This window comes from Amphichorda felina (genome assembly GCF_050947745.1).
Source record: "Amphichorda felina strain 45539 chromosome Unknown scaffold_3, whole genome shotgun sequence".
Classification (NCBI taxonomy): Eukaryota; Fungi; Ascomycota; class Sordariomycetes; order Hypocreales; family Bionectriaceae; genus Amphichorda; species Amphichorda felina.
Window position 1 is genome coordinate 2,746,018 of NW_028145047.1, and position 25,288 is coordinate 2,771,305.

At 56.9% G+C, this 25,288-nt stretch overlaps 7 protein-coding genes across 7 annotated transcripts; 4 read left to right on the top strand and 3 right to left on the bottom strand.

Moving 5' to 3' along the window:
- Positions 1–1,856: 1,856 nt before the first annotated feature.
- On the bottom strand, positions 1,857–3,672 carry ACO1O0_003536 (arylsulfotransferase family protein; the record flags this gene model as incomplete). The annotated part of the gene is made up of 3 exons (XM_083192987.1): positions 1,857–2,902; positions 2,955–3,020; positions 3,081–3,672. 3 exons carry the CDS (start codon positions 3,670–3,672, stop codon positions 1,857–1,859), a joined length of 1,704 nt encoding a protein of 567 aa, XP_083052044.1.
- Positions 3,673–4,387: 715 nt separating this feature from the next.
- On the top strand, positions 4,388–6,246 carry ACO1O0_003537 (major facilitator superfamily-domain-containing protein; the record flags this gene model as incomplete). Its single annotated transcript, XM_083192988.1, has 4 exons — positions 4,388–4,856; positions 4,915–5,754; positions 5,808–5,950; positions 6,061–6,246. The coding sequence occupies 4 exons, from the start codon at positions 4,388–4,390 to the stop codon at positions 6,244–6,246; spliced, it is 1,638 nt and encodes a 545-aa protein (XP_083052045.1).
- A 584-nt stretch (positions 6,247–6,830) lies between these two features.
- On the top strand, positions 6,831–9,029 carry ACO1O0_003538 (HET domain-containing protein; the record flags this gene model as incomplete). Its single annotated transcript, XM_083192989.1, has 1 exon — positions 6,831–9,029. One exon carries the CDS (start codon positions 6,831–6,833, stop codon positions 9,027–9,029), a length of 2,199 nt encoding a protein of 732 aa, XP_083052046.1.
- A 1,191-nt stretch (positions 9,030–10,220) lies between these two features.
- GST2 (glutathione S-transferase) lies at positions 10,221–11,253 on the top strand (the record flags this gene model as incomplete). Its single annotated transcript, XM_083192990.1, has 4 exons — positions 10,221–10,547; positions 10,700–10,721; positions 10,793–10,960; positions 11,042–11,253. The coding sequence occupies 4 exons, from the start codon at positions 10,221–10,223 to the stop codon at positions 11,251–11,253; spliced, it is 729 nt and encodes a 242-aa protein (XP_083052047.1).
- Positions 11,254–14,340: 3,087 nt separating this feature from the next.
- ACO1O0_003540 (Phophatidylserine decarboxylase-domain-containing protein) lies at positions 14,341–15,911 on the bottom strand (the record flags this gene model as incomplete). Its single annotated transcript, XM_083192991.1, has 5 exons — positions 14,341–15,014; positions 15,075–15,246; positions 15,306–15,384; positions 15,458–15,820; positions 15,898–15,911. The coding sequence occupies 5 exons, from the start codon at positions 15,909–15,911 to the stop codon at positions 14,341–14,343; spliced, it is 1,302 nt and encodes a 433-aa protein (XP_083052048.1).
- A 1,227-nt stretch (positions 15,912–17,138) lies between these two features.
- On the bottom strand, positions 17,139–18,784 carry ACO1O0_003541 (uncharacterized protein; the record flags this gene model as incomplete). The annotated part of the gene is made up of 2 exons (XM_083192992.1): positions 17,139–18,578; positions 18,674–18,784. 2 exons carry the CDS (start codon positions 18,782–18,784, stop codon positions 17,139–17,141), a joined length of 1,551 nt encoding a protein of 516 aa, XP_083052049.1.
- Positions 18,785–20,967: 2,183 nt separating this feature from the next.
- Positions 20,968–22,192, top strand: ACO1O0_003542 (Metallo-dependent phosphatase-like protein; the record flags this gene model as incomplete). Its single annotated transcript, XM_083192993.1, has 3 exons — positions 20,968–21,096; positions 21,146–21,206; positions 21,261–22,192. The coding sequence occupies 3 exons, from the start codon at positions 20,968–20,970 to the stop codon at positions 22,190–22,192; spliced, it is 1,122 nt and encodes a 373-aa protein (XP_083052050.1).
- Positions 22,193–25,288: the final 3,096 nt, after the last annotated feature.

A 25,288-nucleotide genomic window follows, 5' to 3' on the forward strand; every position in this document is an offset into this window, starting at 1 on the left:
AAAGCAACGCTTGAATATATCTTTTTCATGATCGTTGTTGAGCCTACCCTGTAATGAACAAATTGCGACCACACAGTCCCACGGCTGTAGACCAAATTCTTATTCAAAGCCTGGAAGCTTAAGGAATAGAAATTTCTTATGCTGGGGCACGGGTTCATAGTATGTCTATCTGTTAGCCTATGTACTTGCTGCCTCTCTGCCAACCTCCTCCCACAGAGTGATCGACTCAACAACAGGTCCATCATCCTTCCCACCTTCCACAAACCAACTGACCCCACTACAAGTCTTGAAGTCAATATAAACAACTGTAGACAAGGCAAATCGGTTGTTAGCAAAGATCTCAAGAACATCACCGTCGACAAGGACGCGAAGATGGAGCTTCTCCAGGACCTCTACCCCTAAATCGTCGCAGACGAAGACTGTGAAGGGGCCGCTCAGATTATGCTTCCCAATGTCAGCCTCACTATTCGAGTGGCTTCTGTCCACAAATATGGTCTCGCTTCCAGGCGAGAACCATATGCTTGTCCGGTGGGACATGGTTTCGTTGTGGTGGATGTGGAAACCAACACGTCGATGGCCTTCCTTGACGCACATCACCGCCTCTAGTTCCCAACTGGTAGATGAACAGGAGACCAAGCGACCCATGGGCATTTCTCTGTCCATATTTCTCCATACCATGAGACTGTTCGTTCGAAGAGCTGAGAGACTCGGAAGTGGCCTAATCCCTAGGGACTGGACGGTGCTCATTGCGTTCACCCCTTCCACCACTTTCAGGCAAGGGATATCTTCCAGGGGCGTGCGCAACGCCCGAATAACATTGTGCTTCGTCATCAAAAAGACCTCCCGCGGCAGCGGCAAGTACCCTGTCCAACCCTTGGACTCTCGACGGGCCAACGTCAACTCGTCCTCCTTGACCTAGCCCCAGCCCCCAACAAATGCTACCCCAGTCGCATGATTTGGGGTTCCCTAGGGACAGTTAGTCGCCATTGTTATATAAATGATGGCAGCTTCGCGAATTCGCCTACACTGGTAAAAAAGGTGATATGTCCCCGTCTCTGGATCATATCCTGGGGCACAAGGTTCGTTCATCCATCCTCCTGGGGCCCTCAGGTGATATTGCTGGGTGCGGATGCCAGTGTGACTGCGCGCTGAAGGAGTCTATGATGAGCAGACAATGTCCAGGTGGAGGAGAAGATAACTAGTGATAGGATAGCGAGTTAATTATTGTAGATACATATGTTTTTATGTACCCCGACGGCCCTAAAGTCATTGTGTGCTGATTGGGACATATGCATCCATCTTGACTGTGAGACATCGTGGAGTTCCTTCTGTGGGTTCCTCCACGGTTCTCGGACCCCGAACTATGGGTTATATACCTCGTCGGCCAAACAAAGGCCAGAGTCACGCCTATAGATTCGTTGGACTAGAATTTTCCTAGCCGCACTTACACGTGGCCCCCGATTGTTACAACTCTGCTACGGCGCTTTGGCTTCAACCGGTCGGAGTTCAGCATCGTCTTGACTAGCGCCAGGGCCATCACTGACACCCAAAATTCTTAGGCTCCTTGAGATATCAAACAACTATTGAAATAAGCAAAAGACTACTGCAAATGCCCATGGGGTTCAAAGTTACGCGTGAATGTGATAAGTCCAGGCGGATCTATTCTTATGGATCACCAGATTGTGACTATCAAAAGCTATCTAAAATACTTGGTCAAGCAGTCAACCTGAAAGCTGACATCGAGCAGTAGAAAGAAACAAAAGTTGCGGCGCTTGCCTTCTGAGTTATGAAAGGCCGTTGGGAGAGCCGCCTAGGTTAGGGGGAACCGTAGAAATATACTCCCCTTGCTGGCCCCCTTAGAGCTCATTGCCCGTACCGGGGCGTAGACGCATGTACTTGAGGATTGCAGAATCCTCCCAGGTGCTGCTCTCCTTCAGGGGCTTCTGCTCGACAGGAGAAGCAGCAGAGTCCATCTTCTGCACCGCAGGGGGAAGGATCTCTGGCTCCGTCTTGACAGACGCAGTCACAGTAAGGACATTGCCACGGACATCGACAGCTTCGGCAGACACCTTCTCGAGTCTGACGCCCGTCACGAGAAGACTGGTCTCAAAGGTGGTACGCTCCACCTCTCCCAGAAACTCGCGAGATCCAAAGTCATCCGTGACAGCAAAGAACCGCCACGCCTTGGTCTCGGTATCCCCATTCCAGGAGACATAGACGGTTGTCGCCCCCTCCGCGCCCTCGAGCGCCACAATGGCAGGCTCCTCGCTCGGCAGCCCCGTCCAGTTGTACCGAAACGCGCGGTAGTTCTCGACGCCGACGCCCAGATCCCCCGAGTCCATGTAGGCGTGGAACACGGGCGTGCCATCGCGGTCAAACTCGGTGACGGCGCCCTCGGACCCCCACCCGACGAGCACGTTGCCACCCGGCAGGACCTGCGTGCTGCCCTGGGACTTGGAGCGCAGGTCGTCTGGCGGGAAGTAGGCGGCGACGAGGTCGGCGGTCCAGGAGGTAGTGTCGAGGCGCAGGATCTTGGCGCTGCTGGTGGGCGCGGTGTGGACCTCGGAGCCGTCGCCGTGCTCGGTGCCGTGGGCGCTGTTGTCGTAGAGGCTGATGATCTCGACGCCGTCGTCGTGCTGCTCGAGCCATCGCGCATGGTGCTGGAAGCAGAATTTGGTGCCCTCGGCCATGGAGAAGTCAGAGCGGTTGCCGTTGAGGCGCCAGATGATGGAGCCGTCGGTGCCGTTGATCTTGTGGACGGCACAGGCGTCGCGGGCGGAGATGAGATAGTTGCCCTGGGGGTCCTTGTCGACGCTGTTGATGTGGAAGTAGTCCCATGCGTCGGATGAGTTGTATCCGGCGCCAGCCTGGCCAGGGTTGATGGGGAGGATGGCCTCTGCTTCTGTCAGGGAGCTGGTCTAAGCGGTAGATACCTGTACTGGTGATGGCCTTACCGTCGGGCTGGACGTGGTCGAGACTAGCCCACTCAAAGAGGAGTTCACCAGTGGAAATATCGAGCTCTACATACATGGGGTGGTTAGCGTCATAATCCCCCACTGGATAACGAGTTGATCCCGTACCCTGGATGATGGCATTGACAATCCACTGCTGCTCTGGTGCAGCTCCCCACTCGGTCAGATCCCGAGGCACGGGCTGGTAGATCTGGATCAGGCCCGTCTCCTCGTTGACAATGTGGAACTCGTGCTTGTCAACCAGCTTGTGGTTTCCGGCACGCAGCTCACGGATCGTCTCATAGTGCTGGTCCATGAAGGTGATGTGGCCATGGCCATGGCCGTAGCCAGCATTGTGGTCGCCCTCAAAGCTGAAGAGGACGTCCTTGCCACGCCAGCGACCGGCCTGGAAGTTGGTGGACCAGATGCTGTAGAGGCCGTACCCAGACCAGACGAGATCACCATTGTCCCTGAAGATGTAGGGGGCAGCCTGGCGAGGCCCATGCTGCTCCGAGGGCGTGTCAGGATAGCCAGCGAAGGGGGCCAGGAACAGGTAGCCTGGCTCGACGGCCTCGGTGGCCGGGATGGTGATGTTGAGGCGCGGAGGAGCAAGGTCAGGGCGAGATCGGTACTGCCAGTCGGCAGTGACCGAGGGGAGAAGCATGGTGCCCAAGGCAGCCACGTTGGCCATGCTGGCCATGCTGGTGAGAGTCGATCTCATGGTCGTCGTCGTCTCCGTGGGAGCGGTAGACTAGCTGCGTCAGGGGCCTGAGTCTCCATCATGTTTAAGCAAAGGTACATTCACCTTGTGGGAGTCTACAAGCCCTAGTGAAACAAATGATAAGAAGTCCTCCTGGTATTTTCCTTGGCCCTGAGCTGATGATGTTTGTGGTGTTTTTTGGGTCAGGAATTGCGACGGGAGAGCAGTCTGTGTTCAGTATATATAGAACCCCCCAATCCCTCTCCACACATCAAATGAACAATCACGTCATGATGCCCTGCAATGAGCGAAGAACGCCCGATGTCGCAACTCGTCTTTCTCCATGGGCGGTGACGTCTGGTGTCTCCATGATGGAGTGGGCGAGCAGGGGAATGACCAACCACAGGCTACAATCGACGATGGATGCAACTGTTACATGCGATGTAACTAGTGCTTCTCTCGACCTGAGGTTTTTACACAGATCAATCAATTGCCAAGAGTTGTATATTCAGGTCCACGCTGCCATCCAGGGAGAAGATCAGTAGTGACTCCTCGCCGAGGCCCACTGGCCCGCATAAGCGTGGGGATGCTGCGTAATGGTGGATATCAACCATGCATCCACAACCTGCAGGGGACAATTAAGAATTCCCGTGCCTCACAAATGAATTTTCACTCACCTTCACTCGATGCTCCTCTCACAACCCCAACCTCCATCTCATCACCACCAACCACCACCATGGCTCGCGACGACCATGAACAGATGCTCCATGAGAGCCGTGAGGACCAGCCTCTCCTCGCTGCTCCCGACTCGCCCCAGGCCCAAGCAGCAGTAGAAGCAGTCGAACCCGACGATGATTGGAAACCCCCGGGGAGCTTTGTCTGGATCCAGCTAGCCATCATGAGCAACGTCTTTGTCAACGGCTTCGATGGCACCATCACAGCTGCCACCTACGCTGTCATCAGCTCCGAGTTTGACGCTGCCAACACCGCCTCGTGGCTGACCACGTCCTACCTCGTCGCCAGCACTGCTGTCCAGCCCATATGCGGTCGCCTGAGCGACATTATCGGCCGTCGCCCTGTCTTCTTCGTTGCTACCATTTTGTTTGCCACAGGGTGCCTGGGGTGCGGTCTGGCGCAGGATATCGTGACTCTCAATTGCATGCGCGCCATCACGGGCTTTGGCGGTGGGGGGCTCATGACCATGGGTAGGTTCTTTCCAATCCGGTTCCTCACGTAGCTCTGACTGACTGACCCCCGTGCCAGCCACCATTGTCAACTCGGACATGATCCCCTTCCGCCGTCGCGGCATGTACCAGGCCCTGCAGAACGGCATGTGGGGGCTGGGCGCCATCTCAGGCGCCTCGTTTGGAGGTGCCATCGCCGACAGCATCGGCTGGCGCTGGTGCTTCCTGCTGCAGGTCCCCATCTCCGTCATGGCCCTCGTCGTCGGCTACCTGGCCATCCGGAACCAGCCAGGGCGTCTCTCGCTCGACGAGGGTCTGGGCGTCGTGTGGAAGCGCATCGACATCACGGGCGCCCTCGTCCTCGTCGTGGCCATCTCGCTGCAGCTCGTCGGGCTGAGCCTGGGTGGCAACGAGCTGCCCTGGGGGAGTCCCTGGGTGATCGGCGCCCTGGTTGGGAGTTTTGTCCTGCTGGGCCTGTTTCTCGCTGTCGAGGCCAAGACGACGGCGATTCCCATCATCCCCCTGCGCATGCTCAGAGGCAAACTCCCCGTGGTCACGCAGATTGCCAATGTCTGTGCTGGCGCTGCCGCCTACGGATTCCTCTTTGTGCTTCCTCTGTTCTTCCAGGTTGTCCTGCTGGATTCGCCCTCCAAGGCCGGAGCACGTCTCGCCATTCCCGCCCTCGCGACACCCATCGGGTCCCTGGCTGCTGGCATCATCATGTCGCGATGGGGCCGCCTGATCCCCCTCGTGCGCCTCGGGGCGAGTCTGATGTTGCTGGGCAACGGCCTGGTGACGTCGCTGGGTTTCACGGATAGCAGCTGGAAGTACTTTGCCTACATCTTCCCTGCGAATCTCGGTCAGGGCGTCATTTACCCGTCGATCCTCTTTACGTCACTAGCATCCTTCGACCATGCCGGTATGTCTTTATCCCTCCTCCACCATAATGGACGTACTTTTGACATTGTTCAGACCACGCCGTATCCGCCTCGACCGTCTACCTCATCCGCTCCCTCGGCACCGTTTGGGGCGTCTCGATCACAGCTGCCATTGTGCAAACCACGCTCAGCGTCCGCCTGCCGGACGCTTTGGGCGAGATACCAGACAAATGGAGAGTACGCCCCTTTTTACACCCCGTTGCGTCTTGTTCTTTTTCTTCTTTGAAATGTGCCGTATGCATCCATGTGACTTGGTTTTTCGCTGACTCGGCTTGCTCGCTTCCCAGGTCATTGACGAGATCAGACACTCGGTCGACGCCCTCTGGGCGCTGCCCCCGGATCTGCAGCTCCGCGCCCGGCTGGTCTACTACGAGGGTCTGCGATACGCCTTTGGTGCGTCGACGGCGGCTGCTGGTGTCGCTCTCGTGGCGAGTCTGTTTGCCACCGCGACCAAGATGCGCCGCACGCACTAAGACGCCCTCCTCGGGATCCCCGAGACGGGTGGAGCGTCTCCTGCCAGGCCTTTCAACAAGGTCAATTGTGGCAGTAACCGGGGCCGAGACTAGATTAGAAGTCAAAGTGGGAGAGATTAGATTATGTCGCCAAGTATGTAGCCATCGAGCCATGGATATGAATTCTGATCTATCTGTCCCTTGCACGTCGTGGGTCCCATCACTCGGTACCCGTACCCGGGTGTATCAGCCCTTAATTCACCGTGATATAGGGGGGTATGCAGTCACCTGCAGGTCATTTCGACCCAGCCTTATGGGAAGCCCATCACATCCTGGCCAACCAGGGTATGCTGACGTGTGGGCAGAGGCGCAGCATGTCCTCCTCGTCGATCTAAAAAATGGAAACATGGCGGTGTATCAAATAACAGTGTCTAGATTCATACATGTGTGTTTGTATATATATATATATATAAAATCATGTACATGTATTCAGATTGTCTCGATACCCTTGGCTGATATAGCCCCCAAGCCAAGGGCAACATCTCGACGACCACCTCGACCCAAGACTAGATCAACCAGCCCAAGGCAGAGAGGAACATGAAACCATGGCCCTGCTCCCACGATACCTCTCCGCTAGACTATATCCCTTTGGAAGAGCCCTCCGTCGCGCCAACCGCCTCTGCGCACTCCTCCTCCTACCATACCAACTCGTGCTCTTGTCCGTCGTCTACCTCTATGAGCGCGTCTTCCTCAATGACAACGAGATGATTGAGAAGCCATGGCCGGTCGTGATATTCCGCGTCCTCGCCCACTTTGTCCATCTGATCTTTGACAGGTCCTTCCAAGCCACCTCCTACACCTTTGACCGAGACAGGCTCTGGGGTGCCGGGCCGTGGCACTACTACCCCTGTGCGCTCCTCATCCTCTCATTCAGGGTCCTCACCTGGATCCTAGGGCGCGACCAGCTGGGCTTCCACGGCGAAGCGTGCTCATGGCTCCCCATGCCCTGGCACGACGCCGTCCTCACCAAGCTGGTCTGGTTCGAGCTCACCGGCGCCGACCTCGGCCTCATGTGGGAGCCGCTCCTCGCCGTCATCGTCCCCTTCGTGTACGGCCGGTGGAACAGCCGCTCGTACACGGACGTCGACCTGCGGGGGGACGCCTCGCTCATCCGGCTCCTCACGCTGCTCCCGGGCCGGCAGGCAGACGCCGTGCGGTGCGAGCTCCGCGCCGTCAACATCAACGTCGCCAACTACGAGGCTCTGTCGTACTCGTGGGGTGGCCACCTGGTCCTGCGGCGGTCCATCACCGTCAACGGCCGCTCGTTCCTCGTAACGGACAGCGTGCTCAAGGCGCTGCGGGCGCTGCGTCACGAGACGCGCCCGCGAGTCCTCTGGATCGACCAGATCTGCATCAACCAGGCCGACAGCATCGAGAAGGCAGACCAGGTAGCGCGGATGCGCGTCGTGTACAGCGCAGCCGAGAGGGTTATCGTCTGGCTGGGCGCTGCACCCAGGGAGCCGCCGCCGATTCGACTCGAGGCGTCCCTTCATTTGTTTGAGAGCCCCGACGAGGAGCTGAGTCCCGGCCGGAGAAGAGTGCTGGAGGACTTGGCGGCGACGGTGTGGGACCTCATGGGCCGGCGGTGGTGGAGCCGCGTCTGGGTCGTCCAGGAGGTGATCCTCGCGCGGCACGCCGTCTTCAAGTCCGGGGATCTCGAGATCGACATGGCGACGCTGCAGCAGCTCATTTCGGAGCTGCGACAGCGTGAGCTGGGGAGCATGCCGATGCGGGCGTGGGGGCTGACGGGGTTTCTGCCCTTTGCCGAGGGCGCGGGCGTGTCGATATTGATGGAGGGCCACAGATCTGTCCAGTGGCTGGTGGCTGTTGCTGACTGGTTTCGCAACTCGGAAGCTACAGACCCCCGGGACAAGCTGTACGGGTTTCTGGGGCTGGTCAACGTGCTGGTGGTGCCCGACTACTCGGTGGAGGCGCACGAACTGCTGGGGGATATCACGTTTCGATGTATAGAGGAGCTGGGGCATCTGGAGATTCTGGGACTGGCCCGGGGACTCGGCGGCGGATCTCTGCCATCATGGAGCGTTCAGCTTCATGTAGATGACAAGGTGCCTCCTGTGCCTCTCTGGGCACGGTCGCTGACTCTCCGATCAGAGGCGAAGCCCCTAAAACCATACTCGGCCTCAGGTGACACGTCCGCCACGGCAGCACAGGCGGATACGCAGCATGGAATGCTAAGGCTCCAAGGTTGGCGAGCTGACACAGTTCTGCGGTGCTCGTCCCGGTTCCCCTGGAAGGATGAGGAGAGGATCCCCGCCCTGTTAGAGTGGGCGAGGGTTTATCAGAGACACTCCCCGTCTGTGAGTCGACACTACGGACGAGAATTCATACGCACGATATCCGCCGGCCAGGTTGACACAGAGCACCCGGACGTGGCCGCGGCCTGGACCGAGATACTGAAGGCGGGCGACAAAACCACGAAACAGCGGACCAGGCTGGAGGCCCGAGAGTTTCTAGGCAAGTTTCCATGGAGCACCATCATGGTCGTCTGCACATCACGTGCCTTCTTTGTCACAGCCGGGGGTTCCATGGGCATGGGGCCCAGCAGTGTGAAGAAGGGCGACGAGGTGTACGTCTTCCTCGGCTCGGCCGTGCCGGTCGTGACGCGGGATGGATACTATGGCAGGAGACTGGTAGGTCAGGCATACGTAGATGGGCTCATGTACTTGGATGACAGCGGTACGAATCGTGAGGCAGTCCGGCTGGAGGATGTTGAACTTTACTGAGTACGATGCCACGTGATAGATGATGAAAGCAGTTTCTTGATACCATGGCTATATATAGCCTACACAATGGAGAATTAATATAAAACATCAAATCCGGTTATGCAGACTTTCCGTTACGACTATTGTTAGGCTGAACTGAGTCGTCGTGTTCGTGATATCTCAACAGGGTTTGGCTAGCATAATGATAATGCAGAGGAGTTCAAGCTCCAGGGGCGCTCATTTACTCCACGTACTGGATATCAACCACTTTCACAGCGGCAGTAAAGCTCTCTGCCTCGTCCCCGCTGGGAATATTCATTTCATTTCCCGAGCATCGTATCGCTTGGGTTCCCCCGCACCGTCGTTGTGCTTTTATAATAAACATCGAAAGTAGGTGCTTACTACTCCGTAAGCATCCATATATCGATGGGAATTGGCCAATTATGGTCCTTTGGCCAGGACTATGTTCGCGGCTGTCGGGCGACGGGGCGTTAATGGGGGTGGCTGACCGATAATCTGATTGATAATACCCGTAGACCAGATCTCACGATCAATTGACGGTGCCAAAGAATGGAGTATAAGAGGAGGTATCCAATTAATCATCTTTGCCCGGCTATCCGGGGCAATTACAAATCTTGCCCAGTGCCAGGGATTTGTACTACGGAGTACGGATACTCAGGTTTGTATATCGCCGACGACCGAATGCGCCGATTGCACCATCCAGGGTTCCAGTGTGGGAAACTCCACCTCGGCTGCAGCCTTGAAAAGGCGTCATCGAATGGGCTACTGATTGCTATCGCTTTGCTGGTGACCTCATGGCGGATTTCTAAGCATCGTCTGCATCGTTCCATACACCATCTAACCCGCACCCAATCCCCAGCCTCAGCCCCAGCTGCCACGTACATATCCGTACATGTCCGTACATGTAGGCAAGGTACATAGTAGTGATAGAGGAGGAAAAGAGGAGAGGAAAAGAGAGAGGGGGGGAGGGGCACCCGGCAACTCCACAGGCTCTCACGCCTTTTAAGGTTTAAATAGGCAGGCACCACCACCGTGAATGGGTCCTTCCTGGCGTCCATTGAATCTTGAACTTCGACCTCCACATCATTCATGACATCGCGTCTCGCGCAGCTCACCAAGCACATCATCCCATTCACCACAAAGTCCACAAAGTCCACCACCGCAAAGTCCGCCATCTCCACCCTCTCCACCATGGCCTCCAAGACCAAGACAGACATCAACTTCTACACCGTCGGCACCCCCAACGGCATCAAGGTCTCCATCCTGCTCGAGGAGCTCGGCCTCGACTACAAGACCCACACCATCAGCTTCAAGGACAACGAGCAGAAGGAGCCCTGGTTCCTCGAGATCAACCCCAACGGCCGCATCCCCGCCATCACCGACGTCACCGAGGATGGCAAGCAGATCCGCGTCTTTGAGAGCGGCGCGATCCTCCAGTACCTCGTCGCCCGCTACGACAAGGACTACAAGGTCTCCTACCCGTACAACACCCCCGAGTACTGGGAGATGACCAGCTGGGTAAGCACACCTCGATCTACACCAAACCTCATAGACTTCAGCCACTAACATGAAATACAGCTCATGTGGCAGATGGGAGGGTAAGATCTCACGGGCACCCAAATTCAAGCAGAATGAAGCTCACAATTCACGCCAGTCTCGGACCAATGCAGGGACAGGCCAACCACTTCAACCGTGCGTCTTCACGACTCTCCATCATCCTCCCCCCCCCCCTTCCCTAGCATCCCGACTGACCCCCCCAGCAGGCTACGCCCCCGAAAAGATCCCGTACGGCATTGACCGGTACATCAACGAGACCCGCCGCCTCTACCGCACCATGGACACCCACCTCGCCAAGCAGCCATCAGGCTACCTCGTCGGTGACAAGTGCACCATTGCCGACATTTCCTGCTGGGGCTGGGTCGCCGCGGCCAGTACGTTTCCCCCTGCCCCTCATCATCCTCCTCCCCTCTTCTCCCCTCCCAGAGCAAACCCAACTGACAACACCCAAACAGAGTGGACCGGCCTCGACATCAACGAGTTCCCCAACCTGAAGAAGTGGCTGTTCAAGTGCGTCGAGCGCCCCGGCTTCGAGGCCGGCCGCCACGTGCCCACCAAGCACACGGCCCTTGACCACTTCGACAAGACTGACGAAGAGCTGGAAGCGGAGGCCAAGAAGAACAGTGCTTGGATCATGAAGGGCATGAAGGAGGACAAGGAGAAATAAGTGCGATTAACTAATATCTGTCATGTTGATGTGTTGTGTTCAGCTTGGTGGCAGTACCACGATTTGTTTGGCTGCCCGTGCCGGCGACTGAATTGTACCAAGAGAAGTCAAATATGAGGTGGTTCATTGATCACCCTTAAATATGTGTTATGCGTCATTGATCTGGACAGATGAGTGGCACAGTGTCTGCAGACAACTGGGCATCCAAACCCCGTGTACAATATTCGACCTTGGCCGTGATTGTTCTCGATCGGCAGAAGGCTCTAATAGAGACCAACACAGGAGCGTTCCGTCCTCGTGAGCAGCCCCTTAGCCCCAGGCGCGAGGTGATACACCCCCCCCCAATTCCGTTTTTCCCAAGGGGGTGGGTAGGATGAGCAGTAGATGAAACTCGTAATCGTTTGGACGGCCATGTGTTGGAAGCTCCAAACACCTCCAATGGCTAATCTTCTCCGCCATCTTTCTATCCTTGAAGCGTCCAATCGGCTCCTAAGCGAGTACATCGATCGACACCGGACACTATAGCGCTTCTTTTTGCCCTAGTCAATCACAAGCCCGCCAAAAACCATAGCTAAGCTCAGCCATGACCCTAACCAGAGGAAGCACAAAAGAAAGCGAAGTGGTACGGGTACCCTGTCTCTCGCATCAGCTGCTACCACATGCGGCAGATGAGGGTGTCCCTGGGCCACCATCCTTGACGCCTTCCGTCGGGGATGTACAGGTGTGCCAGTTTGCCGGATGCCGTATCACGCGTCCTGTTGAATACGAACGAGGCCCAGTGAATGTGGATGAGACGGACGAGACCCGCAACAAACCTCCTCCTGTGCTATGTGTGTTGCAAGTGCTCGGCGCTATCCTCCAGAGCTGGTGACTCTTCTGGCCTCCATGGCAAAGTGCAGAAGCCTGCGGAGACGATTGATACGGGAATCCACCTTCTGTTTGTCCGTAGTGTGTACGGTGGCGGGATTGTTGGCTTCGACCGAAGCGAGGACACCTCGAGTAGTGGCGTGAATTCGTTCGATGATATCCATCGACATCTCAGACGGTGAGAGCTTATAGAGATTGGAGGTAAGACGGATAAGTCCCAACCTGTCTGATCTAGGCTGGTATGAGCTGGCCTATGACCACGATTAAACACACTAGGTGCTTCGGATGTGTAAGCTTCAGAGCGCGGCATGATGGCAACACTCGTAGGAACCGGGTCGGGGTAGGGAGGTATCCTATAGGCTTGGTGAAGAGGATGCACTCCTCGTCCATATGCCGTACCCTTTCACCCAGGCCCTGGCCAACTGCCACTGGCCCTGTCCTAGTGTGTATCCATCGTCGCCAGATACTCCAGGTAATCCGCCGCTCCAACCATTGCCATGATGTTGATCATTACCCATTGTAACTCCATCATTCTGATGAACTTTGCTGCGTCTTCAGATTCCAAAGAGACGCTCAGCTGGCTCTGTCCAACCAGCAGTTGGCCAGATGCCTGCCAACGACAATTTGGCCTCCCCGCCAGCATATCAAGGGCCACCTGGGCTTTTTGGCACGACATTTGTTGAAGTTCCCCGTATCCTCATCTCTTGGGCCCGCGAACACGCCCCTTTCGGAGTGCCTAGTGAGGCCCCGCCCAACTGAGTGACTGTAGGCTGTCAGACAACGGCATCTTGCTTCTCCGGTCCATGTCGACGGGCACACGGGCAGGCCGCCCAGAATAGTCTGAGCTGTGTCCCGGGCGCTGAACATCTCCAGGACGGTTACGCAAAGACTGCGGTGGTTCAGTAACCCCAGGGGATACCAGTAGTGGGGAGCAACCCCTCAGGCGACGTTGCTGGTCAGCAGGTAGAGTATCCTAGCTGAATCCTCAGTCGGCAGGGTGCCTGGATGGCCTAATACTAGGCCGGTTGATTCTTTTGTAGAGTATTCCTTCATTTAGGTAATTTCACCGACCACCATATCGACGACCTACACCCTCATTAGCCCTTACACAATGGATCCGACGGAGGGGAACAAATACCTCTTGGTACACCACGGTCTAGCATCCCAGTCGACAGACATCCAGCCTCAGGCCTGCCTTAGTGGTTCACTGGTCAATCCCCCCAGGCCGGCCCACATGGTCTTGCTACTTTGTGGTGGCAAATCCCACAGCGGCACAAAGCAATATATTTTCCTGTGGCTTCTGTAGGAGTCGGCGAGCCTGCTGCCCTTCTAGATACACCGGGTGATCATTTCATTTGGTCCATTGGTCCCTCCACAGGCCCCGGGAATTAGCTGAGCGAAGGCGATTGGAGTTGGAAAACACCAAGACCATGAGCCGGCGCGACTCGACTGTGTCCGTCGCGCAGAAGAGACCAACCTCATAGGAATAAGGTCGAAGGAATAAGGTTGGTATCCGGCCCAGGTGCTAACCCTCGCATTGTTTCGCACTTAGAAGGCGCTCCCTCACGCCCCCTGAGCTCACAACACCAATCCCCAAAGAGAACCATGGAAGCCCCTAATGCTAGCGATCAGAGAATTCTCCTGGCGCTGCTTCCTCTGAGGTCAGCCGTGTCTGTCCATCTAGGGTGTCATCGGCCATACATACGTGGAAGATATGCACCAGGATGGACCCATCTATAGCTAGGTGTCGACGCCCTTGGTCTCGGCAGCAAGGCGGCCAAGGGCATTAACCAGGGCTACGCCAATATCGTAAAGGTTGACATGGCTACATGAGGACAGGGAGCCCTCGACAGATGGTCTGGGAGGAAGAAGGATGAGGAAAAGGAAGACAGGGGTCGGGGTGGCCATCAAAGATCCGTTTATACTTGGGAGGGACTGGGGTGTATCATCCTCGCAACCCCCAAATCGAATCAGGGGGAGTATTACACAAGGCAACACGCAGATATCAAGCAGATCAATCGACAGGTTTGACTAACAAACATTCGTCTCTGCATACACACCCATGTTTGCCAGAGGCAAACAGCATATCAAGCCGCCCGTCAACAGCTACTGCATCAGCAAACAATTTGTATTACTTGTACATCGGCAAATAGCTAACCTCCAACACATTGCCCGACAGGTCCACCATTGCAGAAAGACCCTCATATGTCGACATCAATCTTACTTCTGGGCAACCGCTAGCTTGCCTCGCACAGGCACATTAGCCTGCCTGCCCACCTCCGGGAAGCCCACCACGTTGACCCCCTTCTTGAACACTACACAGTGGCTCGACCCCCCAAAGTGGAACATGCCCAGCTGCTCGCCCTTCTTGACCTTCTGGCCCTCCCTCACCGTGATGTCGCACGTGCTCACCTCGTCCATGCCGATGCCCACAAACGCCAGCAGCCCAAGGTCCGGGTTGTCCGCCTCGATGAAGATGATAGCCCGCGTCGCCAGGCTCGACAGGTACCCCTGCGCCAGCCTCAGCCCCGAGCTCTCAATCTTGATCGAGCCCGGCTCGCCCACGCCCTCAAACAGCGGCTCGCTAAAGTACGTGCCCTCCCTGAGGAACGCGCGGCGCACCGTGCCCGACACGGGCGAGTGCCAGCGGTGGTACGACAGCGCGCTCAGGAAGGCCTGGTAGACGGTGCCGCCGGCAAACTCGTGCGCCAGGGGGTCGTGGCCCAGCATGTCCAGCAGGCTGTACGGCTGGCCCTTGGCGAAGAAGCGGTCGCGCAGCTTCACCCCTCGCTCCACGTTGTACACCTTGGACTCGCATGCGTTGGCGATGACGCTGTCGTCGTCTGGCGAGGCCACGGGGCGGGAGCCCTCGCGCAGCACGCGCGTGAAGAAGTCTGGTGGTCCCCATCAGTAAGAGAGTATGCCCCTGGATGACGTCCCACGAGGTTCCTCACCGTCCCATGACTTGAAGCCGTAGTGCTTGGCCTTCGGGTCGCAAATATACATGTCCTCAAATTTCATGTTTGACTGGAGCGGTGCGTTGGCGACTTCCATCAGGTCGCCGATGCTCGTCTTGCCAAACCAGCCCTGGGCATGGTCCCCCAGCACCTCGGCCGACTTGGGCGACTACAACAACTCCGTCAATATTTCCACAAATGTTACATTGTAGAGTTCCGTGAGCTCACCTGCAGAAACTTCCCCCACTCGTTAAGCACCTTCTTCAGCGCCCGGTTCACATCCGGATCCAGGAATGCCGCATACCCACTGTCTTGCCGTCAGCCTCCTCCCCGATTCACCTCTTCTCACTCACCAAGCCATTTATGGCCTCAGAACTCACCTCGGCGTCCCCATCGGCCAGTCAAAGATGGCACACATGGGCACCCCCACCACACCGACAGCCTCGTCGGCATCCGTCCACTCGGGCGCCCTCGTGACGATGTGGTTCAGCACCGCCAGCATGTGCTTCCAGTCGCGCACCTGGGGCCTGCCCGTGACGTCGTTCCAGTAGGGTGGCTTCTTCGGGATCTCCTCGAACATCTGGGTAAAGTACATGTAGATGCGCGGCTCGCCTTCGATGAGCTTCCGGAACTCGTCGAGAGCCGGCGTGAGCGGCTGGGTCGGGCGCCCGTCGACGTGGGCAACGGCGCGCCGCACGAACTCGTGTTGCACGCGGCGGTCAGCAGGGAGCCAACAACCGGGTCTGGAAGGGCGTGTTGCTATTAGCTTAGGCACGGACGGAGGGAGGCCCAGATGAGGGCTGGCTTCCGTTGGACTGACTTGTGGACGCGCATGTTGTGGGGGATGTGCTGCCCATCTCCGTGTTGAACAACCATCTTGACGGCTTTTGGTATGTGGAGGGAATATCTCGAGTATACTGTATTATCCGCTGGTTGGCGTCCAGATGTCGCTCCAAACCCAAGCCGGGAGGAGGCCGTGTATATATATCCTCCTAGGCCTAGTGGACTGTCATGACAACGTCACGCGGCAAACTCAATACAGATGCGTTAAGTATTCGTATCGATGATGTAAAAGCTCTCGGACGCAAGGTCACTCAAGCCACATCTCCAGACCACGGCCCCAGACCGAAAATGCCCTACCATCCCCTAGCACTAACAACGACTCCAAGGCTCGTTAACTCTATGAATGGCCTGCTTTCTCGCCCGACTTCGAGCTTAGTGTCGTGAAGTTGACGTGTGGGAGGGGTGCCATCAACGCCGGAGCTCCACCCTGGAGCCCTTTGGTCGGAACTATCACAAAAAGTCAATTCGGAGCTCCCGAAGCCACCATCCCTCACATCTCCACGTCATCTCAAGTGTCTTCACGCAACCCGCTAAAACGGGGACCCCTTCAGTGATAAATGCTTCTGTTCATATTTCATCTGCTCAGCACACCACCCGACTGGTGGATGAATCTCCGCTTATCCAGCCCTCACAATGCTAACATCAAGGACCAAAAAGCCCAACTTGCGCTCCGCATGACAACGATTCTAAAAGTCGACGAAAAAACGACACGAGCGCAGAAAACGAAAATGAAAAAGCATGCAGCTCCCCGAGGATCAACCCTGCTCTCCCAGCCTTTTGTCCGCCTCGCGCCCAGCTTCCTTCTCAACAGGGGGATTAAAAATGATGGCCTGAATCAGCTAAGATACCAAACAGGACAAATAAAAAGAGGAATAAAGGGAATAGAGGGGCATAGCAGCCCAAGTCGCTGGTGTCCAGTAAGGTATTAAGAGGAAAAAAGCTGTGCCAGGACTTCGTTAAATCCCGGTAAACGGGATAAAACTGTTCCTCCCAGCGCTGGTCGGTCATTCGTCCAGCAGGGCTCCTCGGCAGAAGGCAACAAAAGGAAAGCGACGATCGCTGATGTGACGGTCTGTGGTATATGTAACTTAACACAAGGCCTGAAGCAAACTGTATGAGGTCGTAACGTCGTTAAGATGGCCTGCCGGCCTGATTTCGAGCCCCAGATCACCCCGTTGTGACCCGGATATATAGGGGCGGCACATGGCTGGGCCCCTCTCACATGATCACGCAGCAGGCGCAGCCGCCCTTCTGCTTGCCCTCGTCCTCCTTCTCCTCCGGCACTCTCTGTGTGGTGGGCGGGGGCTGGGGCTCCATCTTCTGCGGCTGGAGCATCTGTGGTGTCTGGGGAGGCCGGGGGCTCGCGATGGGGGTGGCGGGCGGCTTGTCCGAGATCTTGGGCATGGTCGAGTAGGCGCCTTGTCGTATGCTCGGGCTCCTAACCTCGGGGCGCAGCGGCCACTCGCTTGTGGGGGATTCTTCTTGTTGGTTCTCGTCTGCCGGTTGCCGGTCGGGTGAGGGTGGTTTCAGGAGCGCCTTGTCGTTTAAAGGCCGGAACTCCTTGTCGAAGACGTCGCCGTATGTGCCCTCCTTCTCCCACCTCTCCTGTTGCAGGCGCCGCGCTACTGTGGGCAGCAGCTGCTGATCAGGAGGCAACCGAGGGTCAGGCTTGTACGAGTTGATCATCCACGGCGGGTCACCCTCGGGCTGCTTCGTCGGTGCAGAGGGGTCCCCCGAACGGGTCGGAGGGCGTGTTCCGCCACTGCTGCCGGATCGAGTCTTTGGCCTCTGCGTGGCTCCGTTCCTCGCCCCATTCGACGTCTTGCGGCCACTAGGAGGTGGTTTCTTGGGCGACATGTCGGTCTGGGATCGTTTGGAAGAGAGAGCGCCATTGGGCGGCTCGAGTCCCCTCAGACTGGCGCTCGCACTCCTAGACCGCGAGTTGCCCGTCACGTAATAATCACCCTCCGGGCTTTCGCTCATCTTTCCTGTCGCTGGCGATCCTCGTTCGAGGCTATCGAGAGATATAGGGGCAGGGCTCGTTTTGGCGACTGGGATCCTAGAGTTTCCCCCGAGGCCGTTGTTGGTGAAATACGTCTTGGCCTCCTCCTCGGCAATCTCCTCAGGAGTCCTCAGGTCCCAGCTGGGCACGGAAGTCTCCACCGCCCGATGTTCGACGGCAGCCGAGTTTTTTCGTGACCGAGTCTGCACCTGGTCAGAGCCGTCCGTCCCGCGACGCATCGCACTACGGCTGCGGTCGCGTCTCTGCTTGCTAGGTGCTCGCGATCGCGGGACGTAGAACCCCGCAGCCTGGAGCTCCTGGCTTTCAATCTTGGCGAGCTTGTCGCGGTGGATCCATTTCGAATCATCTGCTGGATTCACCGGAGCCCGCTCATTCTGTCCGTAGTCCTCTCGGCCCTTGTGCGGGCTCCGGGATCGCCAGTTTGCCCCTCCATTCTGCGGCTCGGGTGCGTATGCGGGCAAGAGTGTGCTATCGGCCGGCTCGTCCCACTTGTCTCCCGAGTGGTGTTCTGCAGAGTTCATCCTCCGCGTGGCCATCTGAGCGCCCGAGGAAAATGAGGTCCCGTTCTGGCCGTGTGTCGGGCTTCTAGGCTCGTAGTCGGAGTGAGCAGGCATGGTAAAGTCATGGCCGCGGTCCTGTAAAACACGGGTTTAGCTTTGGATTTGCAGTTTGCCCCGGAGACGCCGGGACATTCCATTGTGCACCGGGAACAACAAGGGTCTTGTCTCACCTCTGCATGATCCTCAGTATGGCCCCACGACTGCTCATGGACATGGCCATGGCTGCTTGCAGGTGGCGTCAATGTCGCCGTTGTCGTCTGTGCTGCTGAAACGGCAGCCATCGTGGCGCGGTTTGTGGCCGGGGTGCCCGCAGCCCCTTAGAGCTGGATATGTCGGACGTTCAAAAAAGAAAGACGACGGGTGTTCGGTTCCGAAAGGCGCGATATGGTGGTCGAGTAGGTAGAAAGAAATTTTGTGAAGTGAATGAGGGTGCCAGTCGCCAGTCGCCAGCGTCTGTAGAGTGGCTCGTCGTGAGAGCCTCCTCACGCCAGCATCCCGTGATCCGGGGGGAGGAGAAAAAGGAGTGAATGGGGAGATGATGAGCGAGAGACGGGTAGAATTGGAGAATCGAGGCCGTGGAGGGACAATGCGGCGACAGTCCTCGCGCTGCGAAGCGTCGTGCAGTCGGTAGACGGCCTGGCGTCCAGAAGTCGCGTGTCGGAGGCAGGCAGCTCGAGTCGACAGACGCGAGGCAAGATGATGGGAGAGGAGGCTAGACACGATGGATTGGGGGATGGGGGTTGGAATTTGGCTGGGATCACTGGAGCAATTGGAGGTCCAGGGTGCAGTGGTTGGTTGGTGATGGGCCCTTCGCTGTAGGTGGGTGCGCTACGCCTGTCCCAGTTGGCTGGCTGGGGCGCTCAGTGGCTCAGGTCAGGGCCACTGGGCCAGTTATCAGACTCATCACGCAGGCAGAACAGGGGAGCAGTAGCAGTGTTTAATAGGCTGGATCAGCTTTTTCCGGTCCCTTTTTGCCTCCTCGACCAGGTTCGACTCCAGCCTCGTTGTCTTGGAATGATAGCCACGACTGCCTGACATATATTTTGTGGGTGAGGTGCGTGGGGATGGGGCTCGTGATGGCGGGCGGCGAAACCGCAAAAGAAATGCCAAAGTCATGCACAACAATCACCCAATGGGCGAGCAGGGACCAGGTCCGCGGAATAGGAGGCCAAAGAGCAGCGTCTGAATGGCCAGCGAGCAGCGACGAGGAGATGGAGGGGTTCACAATTCATTCTTGACAGATGGCTTGCAGCCGGAGATCCCTGGGGTTGTTCCGTGCTCAAAAGCCTTGCTGAAGAATTGATGGGCAACTGTCTTGGGGCCGAGAACTGGAGGAGGCAAATGGTCCAGGACTCCAGACAGATAGAGAGAGACGAGAGACAAGTGACAGGATTCAAGGATCCTCCCCAGGCCGGAATTGCCCCGCTCCTAGCGAGATTGCCCTGGTCTTTGGCGTCAAATAGACCCTGGCTTTGCTTCCTTTCACTTTGCTTGTCTGAGCAAACAGTTGATAAGTGATGACAGGCACAACAGCCTCGTGGTTGGTGCATTGACCCGTCTTGAAGAAGAGCGCCAATTCAATATGGAATTCTCGTTCCTCCATCATAGAGACACGGAAAAAGTACATTGCCCTCGCCACCCTTGCAAGACCATATGTTTTGGTTGATGGCCCCGTCTGTCAGGATGCAGCCGTTGCGAATGATACCAAGCAGCATGGCCCTGGCGCACGCCCCACCAAACTAACCCACTGTCGTTGTCGACGGCCTAGAGTGCTTTCGTCCATCTTCAGACTTTGTAGCCTTGGCCGAGACATAGTCATAAGCTTCAGTCCCAAGATCGAAACCTTTGGTTCCAAGATCGAAGCCTCCCTTTCGTCAAGCGCTTCTGTCGATCTGGAATTAGTAATTCCCCTCCACCGACAACGTCAACTCCACAGACCCTGGTCCACAAGCTCCCCCCAATGGATGGCTTCAAGATGTGATGCCCTCACTTGGACCCTCCCATCATGACCAGAATACCACATAATACACATGTATGCACTAGTCAATCAAAAGTCCTTCGCAGCTTTACGTGAACGTGTCTCCTTCCATTCAGAGGCTTGCAACAAAGGGCTCATAACGGGAGCAGACGCGGACCTCGTGCAACGGTAGACGCGAGGCTGATTGCAAACACCCAGTGCTCATTTCAACACCCAAGGCTCATGAGTCACCGCACCTGTCAGGGCTCTTTGCAGCAGTCAAGGCTCAAAGATTGATATTCACTCCCACTGCAGGCTGTTTATGCGGTTAGGCCATAGCAGTTTTGCTTGCCTGTACGGATAAAGCCATCAGTGGTGTGCATCTAGCCTGTACACTCTCCATCAGACGAACACTCTACTACGAACATCCGTTCTGTACGGAGCATTCATGATTAGACTTGACTCACAACAAGTTATCCATTTCCTCTGCTTCTGAAACATTTCAACATGGCGTCGCAGTTGCGTCGGACCCGGATCGTCTGCATCTCGGACACCCACAACTGTACCGTGAAGCTGCCAGACGGCGATGTCCTCATTCATGCTGGTGATCTCACGAATCAGGGAAGTTACTCTGAGGTATGGTTCCCCTCGTTTTCAATAAAGACCCATCGCTTACGTCCTTCAGCTGTCTCGTGCCGTCAAGTGGTTGGAAAACACCAAGTTTGAGGCCAAGATTGTCATAGCCGGTATCGTCGCCAGCCTCACCTCTGCCATCTCCATCTCCATCTAACCTCCCCCAGGAAACCATGACATCACTCTCGACGAGACATTCTACACAGACCATGGTCTCGAGTTCCACAACCAAAACCTGCAGTCTCACGCCGACTGCCTCTCCCTGTTCACCTCCTCCCCTTCCATCACGTATCTCGACCACTCCTCCGCCACAATCCGCCTCTCCTCGCCCTCCGGACCCCACACCCAATTCAACGTCTTTGGCTCCCCCCAGTCTCCCCGCTGCGGTCACTGGGCCTTCTCCTACGACTACCCACCCCCCTCCGCCCCGGACTCCGATCTCCCCGATCTCTGGGACGCGATCCCTCTTTCCAGCGATATCGTCGTCACCCACACGCCCCCGCGAAATCACTGCGATGAGACCGCCGATCACCGATCAGCCGGGTGCGAGGCCCTCCGCCGTGCCCTCTGGCGCGTCCGCCCCCATCTCGCAGTCTGCGGACACGTCCACAGCGGCCGCGGCGCTAAACGCGTCGCCTGGGATCTGTCTTCGCCCAATATCCCCTTCCTCGAGACAGACACCACTACCTGGGAGGACCCAGCCCAAGGCAGCAGCAGCAACAGCAAAAAGATGAGTCTCGTCGATCTCACGGGGCGCAAAGCATTTGCTGCTCCCGCGCTGGACAACGACGGCGGCAGCCATCCTCACTGCTCATCGTCAGCTGGCCCGTCCCCAGCCCGCGGCGGCAGTCCAGGTTCTATCAGCAGCAGCAGCGACACCCAGCAGGTCTGCACCAGGACGACCATCGGCCCAGGCGGCGATGCGTCGTCGAGACAGTGCGACGTGGACGCCCTAGAAGGCAGGATGGGCCGCAGAGAGACGTGCATCGTCAACGCGGCGATTGTGCAGACGGGCTACCCGCACATTGGCGGGAAGAAACTCACCAAGCCCATCGTCGTAGATCTGGACCTGCCAGTATGGGAGGAAGAGAAGGAGTGAGGCGAGTGGTGGTGGTGGTGGAAGAAGGGGACAGTTGTGGTGGGATTGATACCCAACGGCGCGCGCGGGTAAGGTGGCATAGCCGACCTGACATCCAGGATCATGGGATAATAGCGCCCTACCTATCTGATGCGATAAATGGGTGTTTTCATCTCGAGCAGGATACGAACTACAGATGGGGCGTTGGGCGTTGGGGTTTGGTGTCTTGGAGAGGCGCCAAGCGCCAGATACCAGGTCGATGTTCGACAGCCTCACGCATCACCTCATCTCCAAACCAGTTCCCCCCAGCTACATTAGAATGGAGGTCCCAGGCATCATCACGCCCAGCTATGTGGGAAGAACCTGTGGCTCTGGGCCGTTTCCTGTTGGCAGATTCTGCATCTTCTATAGGCACCACGATGCAGTGAACGAGTGAGGCCAACACCACCATGCCTGCGAACCTCGCGGTTCTTTAAGCCTCCAGCATTATTCCGTTCGTAACACTTGTCCCAGCAGTGGTGGTGGTGACTCGCATGCGTCGTTGGGCCATGTGGCTCTTGTCGCTACCCTATACTCTATTATACTCTACGAGTTTCCTCGTGAGAACTTACGCCACTTCAACCATCCACCCAGTCAAAAGTGGGAGGCTTATGAAAGAGGGCTCGTACTATGTAGGTTCGACACGTTGTCCAACCAATTTGGCCATCACCCCAGATGGTGGTGCTATTTGGGTGGTAAGATCACAATGCACTTGTGACGGGAGGTGCTGTGTTGTCAGCTTGAGTATCTCGACAAGGCCTCGTGCATTTTCAGCACCCAGAACTAGCACTTGGTTGGTAGCCCCGGTAGTAGTCTAAAGGGTTCGCGTTACCAGTGAAGTCACGGCTGTCAACTATGAGACATGCGTCCATCACACTCGGGGGGCCATGCCGTAGTCGCTGCTGGTCACCCACGTGAAGGCTATCTTCCGACGTAAGCGCCGTGGGACGCGAGCTGTCGCAAACGGCGCAGCGCTCGTGTGATGGCGCAAAGAGAGCATTTGTGACACGCGGAACAACTTGTTTGCCGGTGGAGGGCATTGTGAATGCTACTATGATGTAGGTGCCTTCCTAGTAGTCGATCACTGCGCCAAAGGGAACACCGGTCATCTGTGTCGCGCCGTCGCACGGGATGTCCGGTAGCCGCTGAGCCCATTCCTGAAGGACTTAGTACGACACCCTCGCTTCTTACCCAAATTCGACAGCTGCCGGTGGATGCGAGCTGCTTCTGGAAGTGCTCTGTCAGCGTTGCTCAGCAGGTGCTGCAATGGGGGCCATGTAAGTATTACCTAGTGTAACCGGCCGCCCCCGATCCCCGTTCCACTGAGCGGACTTGTTGATAGTAGTCTACTTCTCGTACCGTACGAGTTATACGTGGAGACTACATTAGGAGTAGTTGATAATAATACTGGTAGTATGTAATAGATGACTGTTGAGAGTGCCCCGGACCCTGAGACACGGGAACCCCCCGGGCCGGATTTCCCTAGCTCTGGGCAGGCCATGGCGGCGACACTGGAAGAGGCATTGGGGGTCCTCAGTCGATCCTCCGCTCTCCGTAGACGGGCTTGCCGTCTCGCTTGACGGTCATGCGATAGGCGCGCTGAGAGGTAGGCTATGGCAGGTCTGCCGTAGGTACCGTCATGTGCGACTGCACTAATACATACCTATCGTACGTACGTACTCGTACTACTAATTCCCTTGCCGTCTTGGGCTGTGGTTTTAGGGACCAATGGAGTGGTGGGCTCTCTTGAGGCCTCTTTGCTCCGGAAAGCTGCATCAGAGGCCCTCAGCCAGACCCGGATCCAGATCAGAGGTGCCCACTGCCCAAGACGGCGCTGATGCATCGATGCATGACCATTTTGCCCCTCCAGCAGGAGCCCACTGAATCCAGTCTCTGGTCCGGTCCCCCACAGGTCAGCTGCGAGAACCTGCGACAGTAGCAAAGTCGATGGATTTGATAGCCCACCTCTTGGCCAGTCACGGCACCGGAGGTCGGCTTTCACCGCGTTTCACTGGCCGAAGCCATCACGCCGTGCTGATTCGCCAACGCCGAGTCGCAGTTCTTGGAAGCATCTGGCTCTCCCACCACACCGTCTCACTCCATGGCGGCGGGAATGGCCAATGAAGACGACCCGGCCTGTCCCTTCAAGTCCCCTCCACCACCCTCAGCAATGTGATGCTGAGCCCTATCATTTTGTGTGCTCCCTAGCTTTCATGTCAGATGGGCAGTCCGAGTAGGTCAAATGGCTCGCCCCAGCGCTGCGATCGTTTGCATCCCTGGGGGCTGTCACGCCCGCACATGGCCATTGCCAAAACGGCCAGGCCAACATGGTATTACCCCTCCCCCTCAAACTGTCAATGTTCGACGGTTCAACACGGTAGCTGACTAGCGGTGGGGCTGGACTTTGGAGAAGTGGTGCGTGATAGGCAATGCATTGGTCCCTGGACATCCACCATTCCCCTAAATGGTGTCATGCAGGCCCAGGCCTCATCCTCGCGACTGGTTGTGCTGTGTGCAACGTCGGCCATGCGTCGCTGCAGGTCCATCTAGGAAGAGCCCGAGTCCACAGAGATGCGGCCAAGTCGCACTTGACGATAGGTCGCCCCTGTGGCCTGCGGCGGCTCCCCATCCCACTGGCGGTCGCCGCGGCTGCTGCAATGCTGCATTGCTGACCCCTTCGGTTCTGTGGGCCAGTGATTTCGCATCTCGTGGGCCTGGTCTGGCCGTCTTCAAGATCGCGATAGCTGGCCAAGAGCCGATAATGCCTTGAGACGCGGGGGTTCGACATGGGCTCCCAACTGTAGCTCCAACGCGGGGATCACTTTGCCCTGAACCTTTGAAATGTAGCAGGGGACAAGCGAGGCTCTGATATGAACCAGTGTCGTTACACAACATGCCCACCGGCCTGGGGTACCTAACGAGCAAGACATTTAGTAGACAGGAACGAATAGAGGCCTTGTCTGCCCTGAGAACGTACATGAAAGCCCCCCCTTGAGGAGGTCAGTGAAAGGCCGGGACTGGCAGACCTACTCGTACATTCTCGTAGTATTATGCAGTGTGATGAGCTTGGTGCAGCTC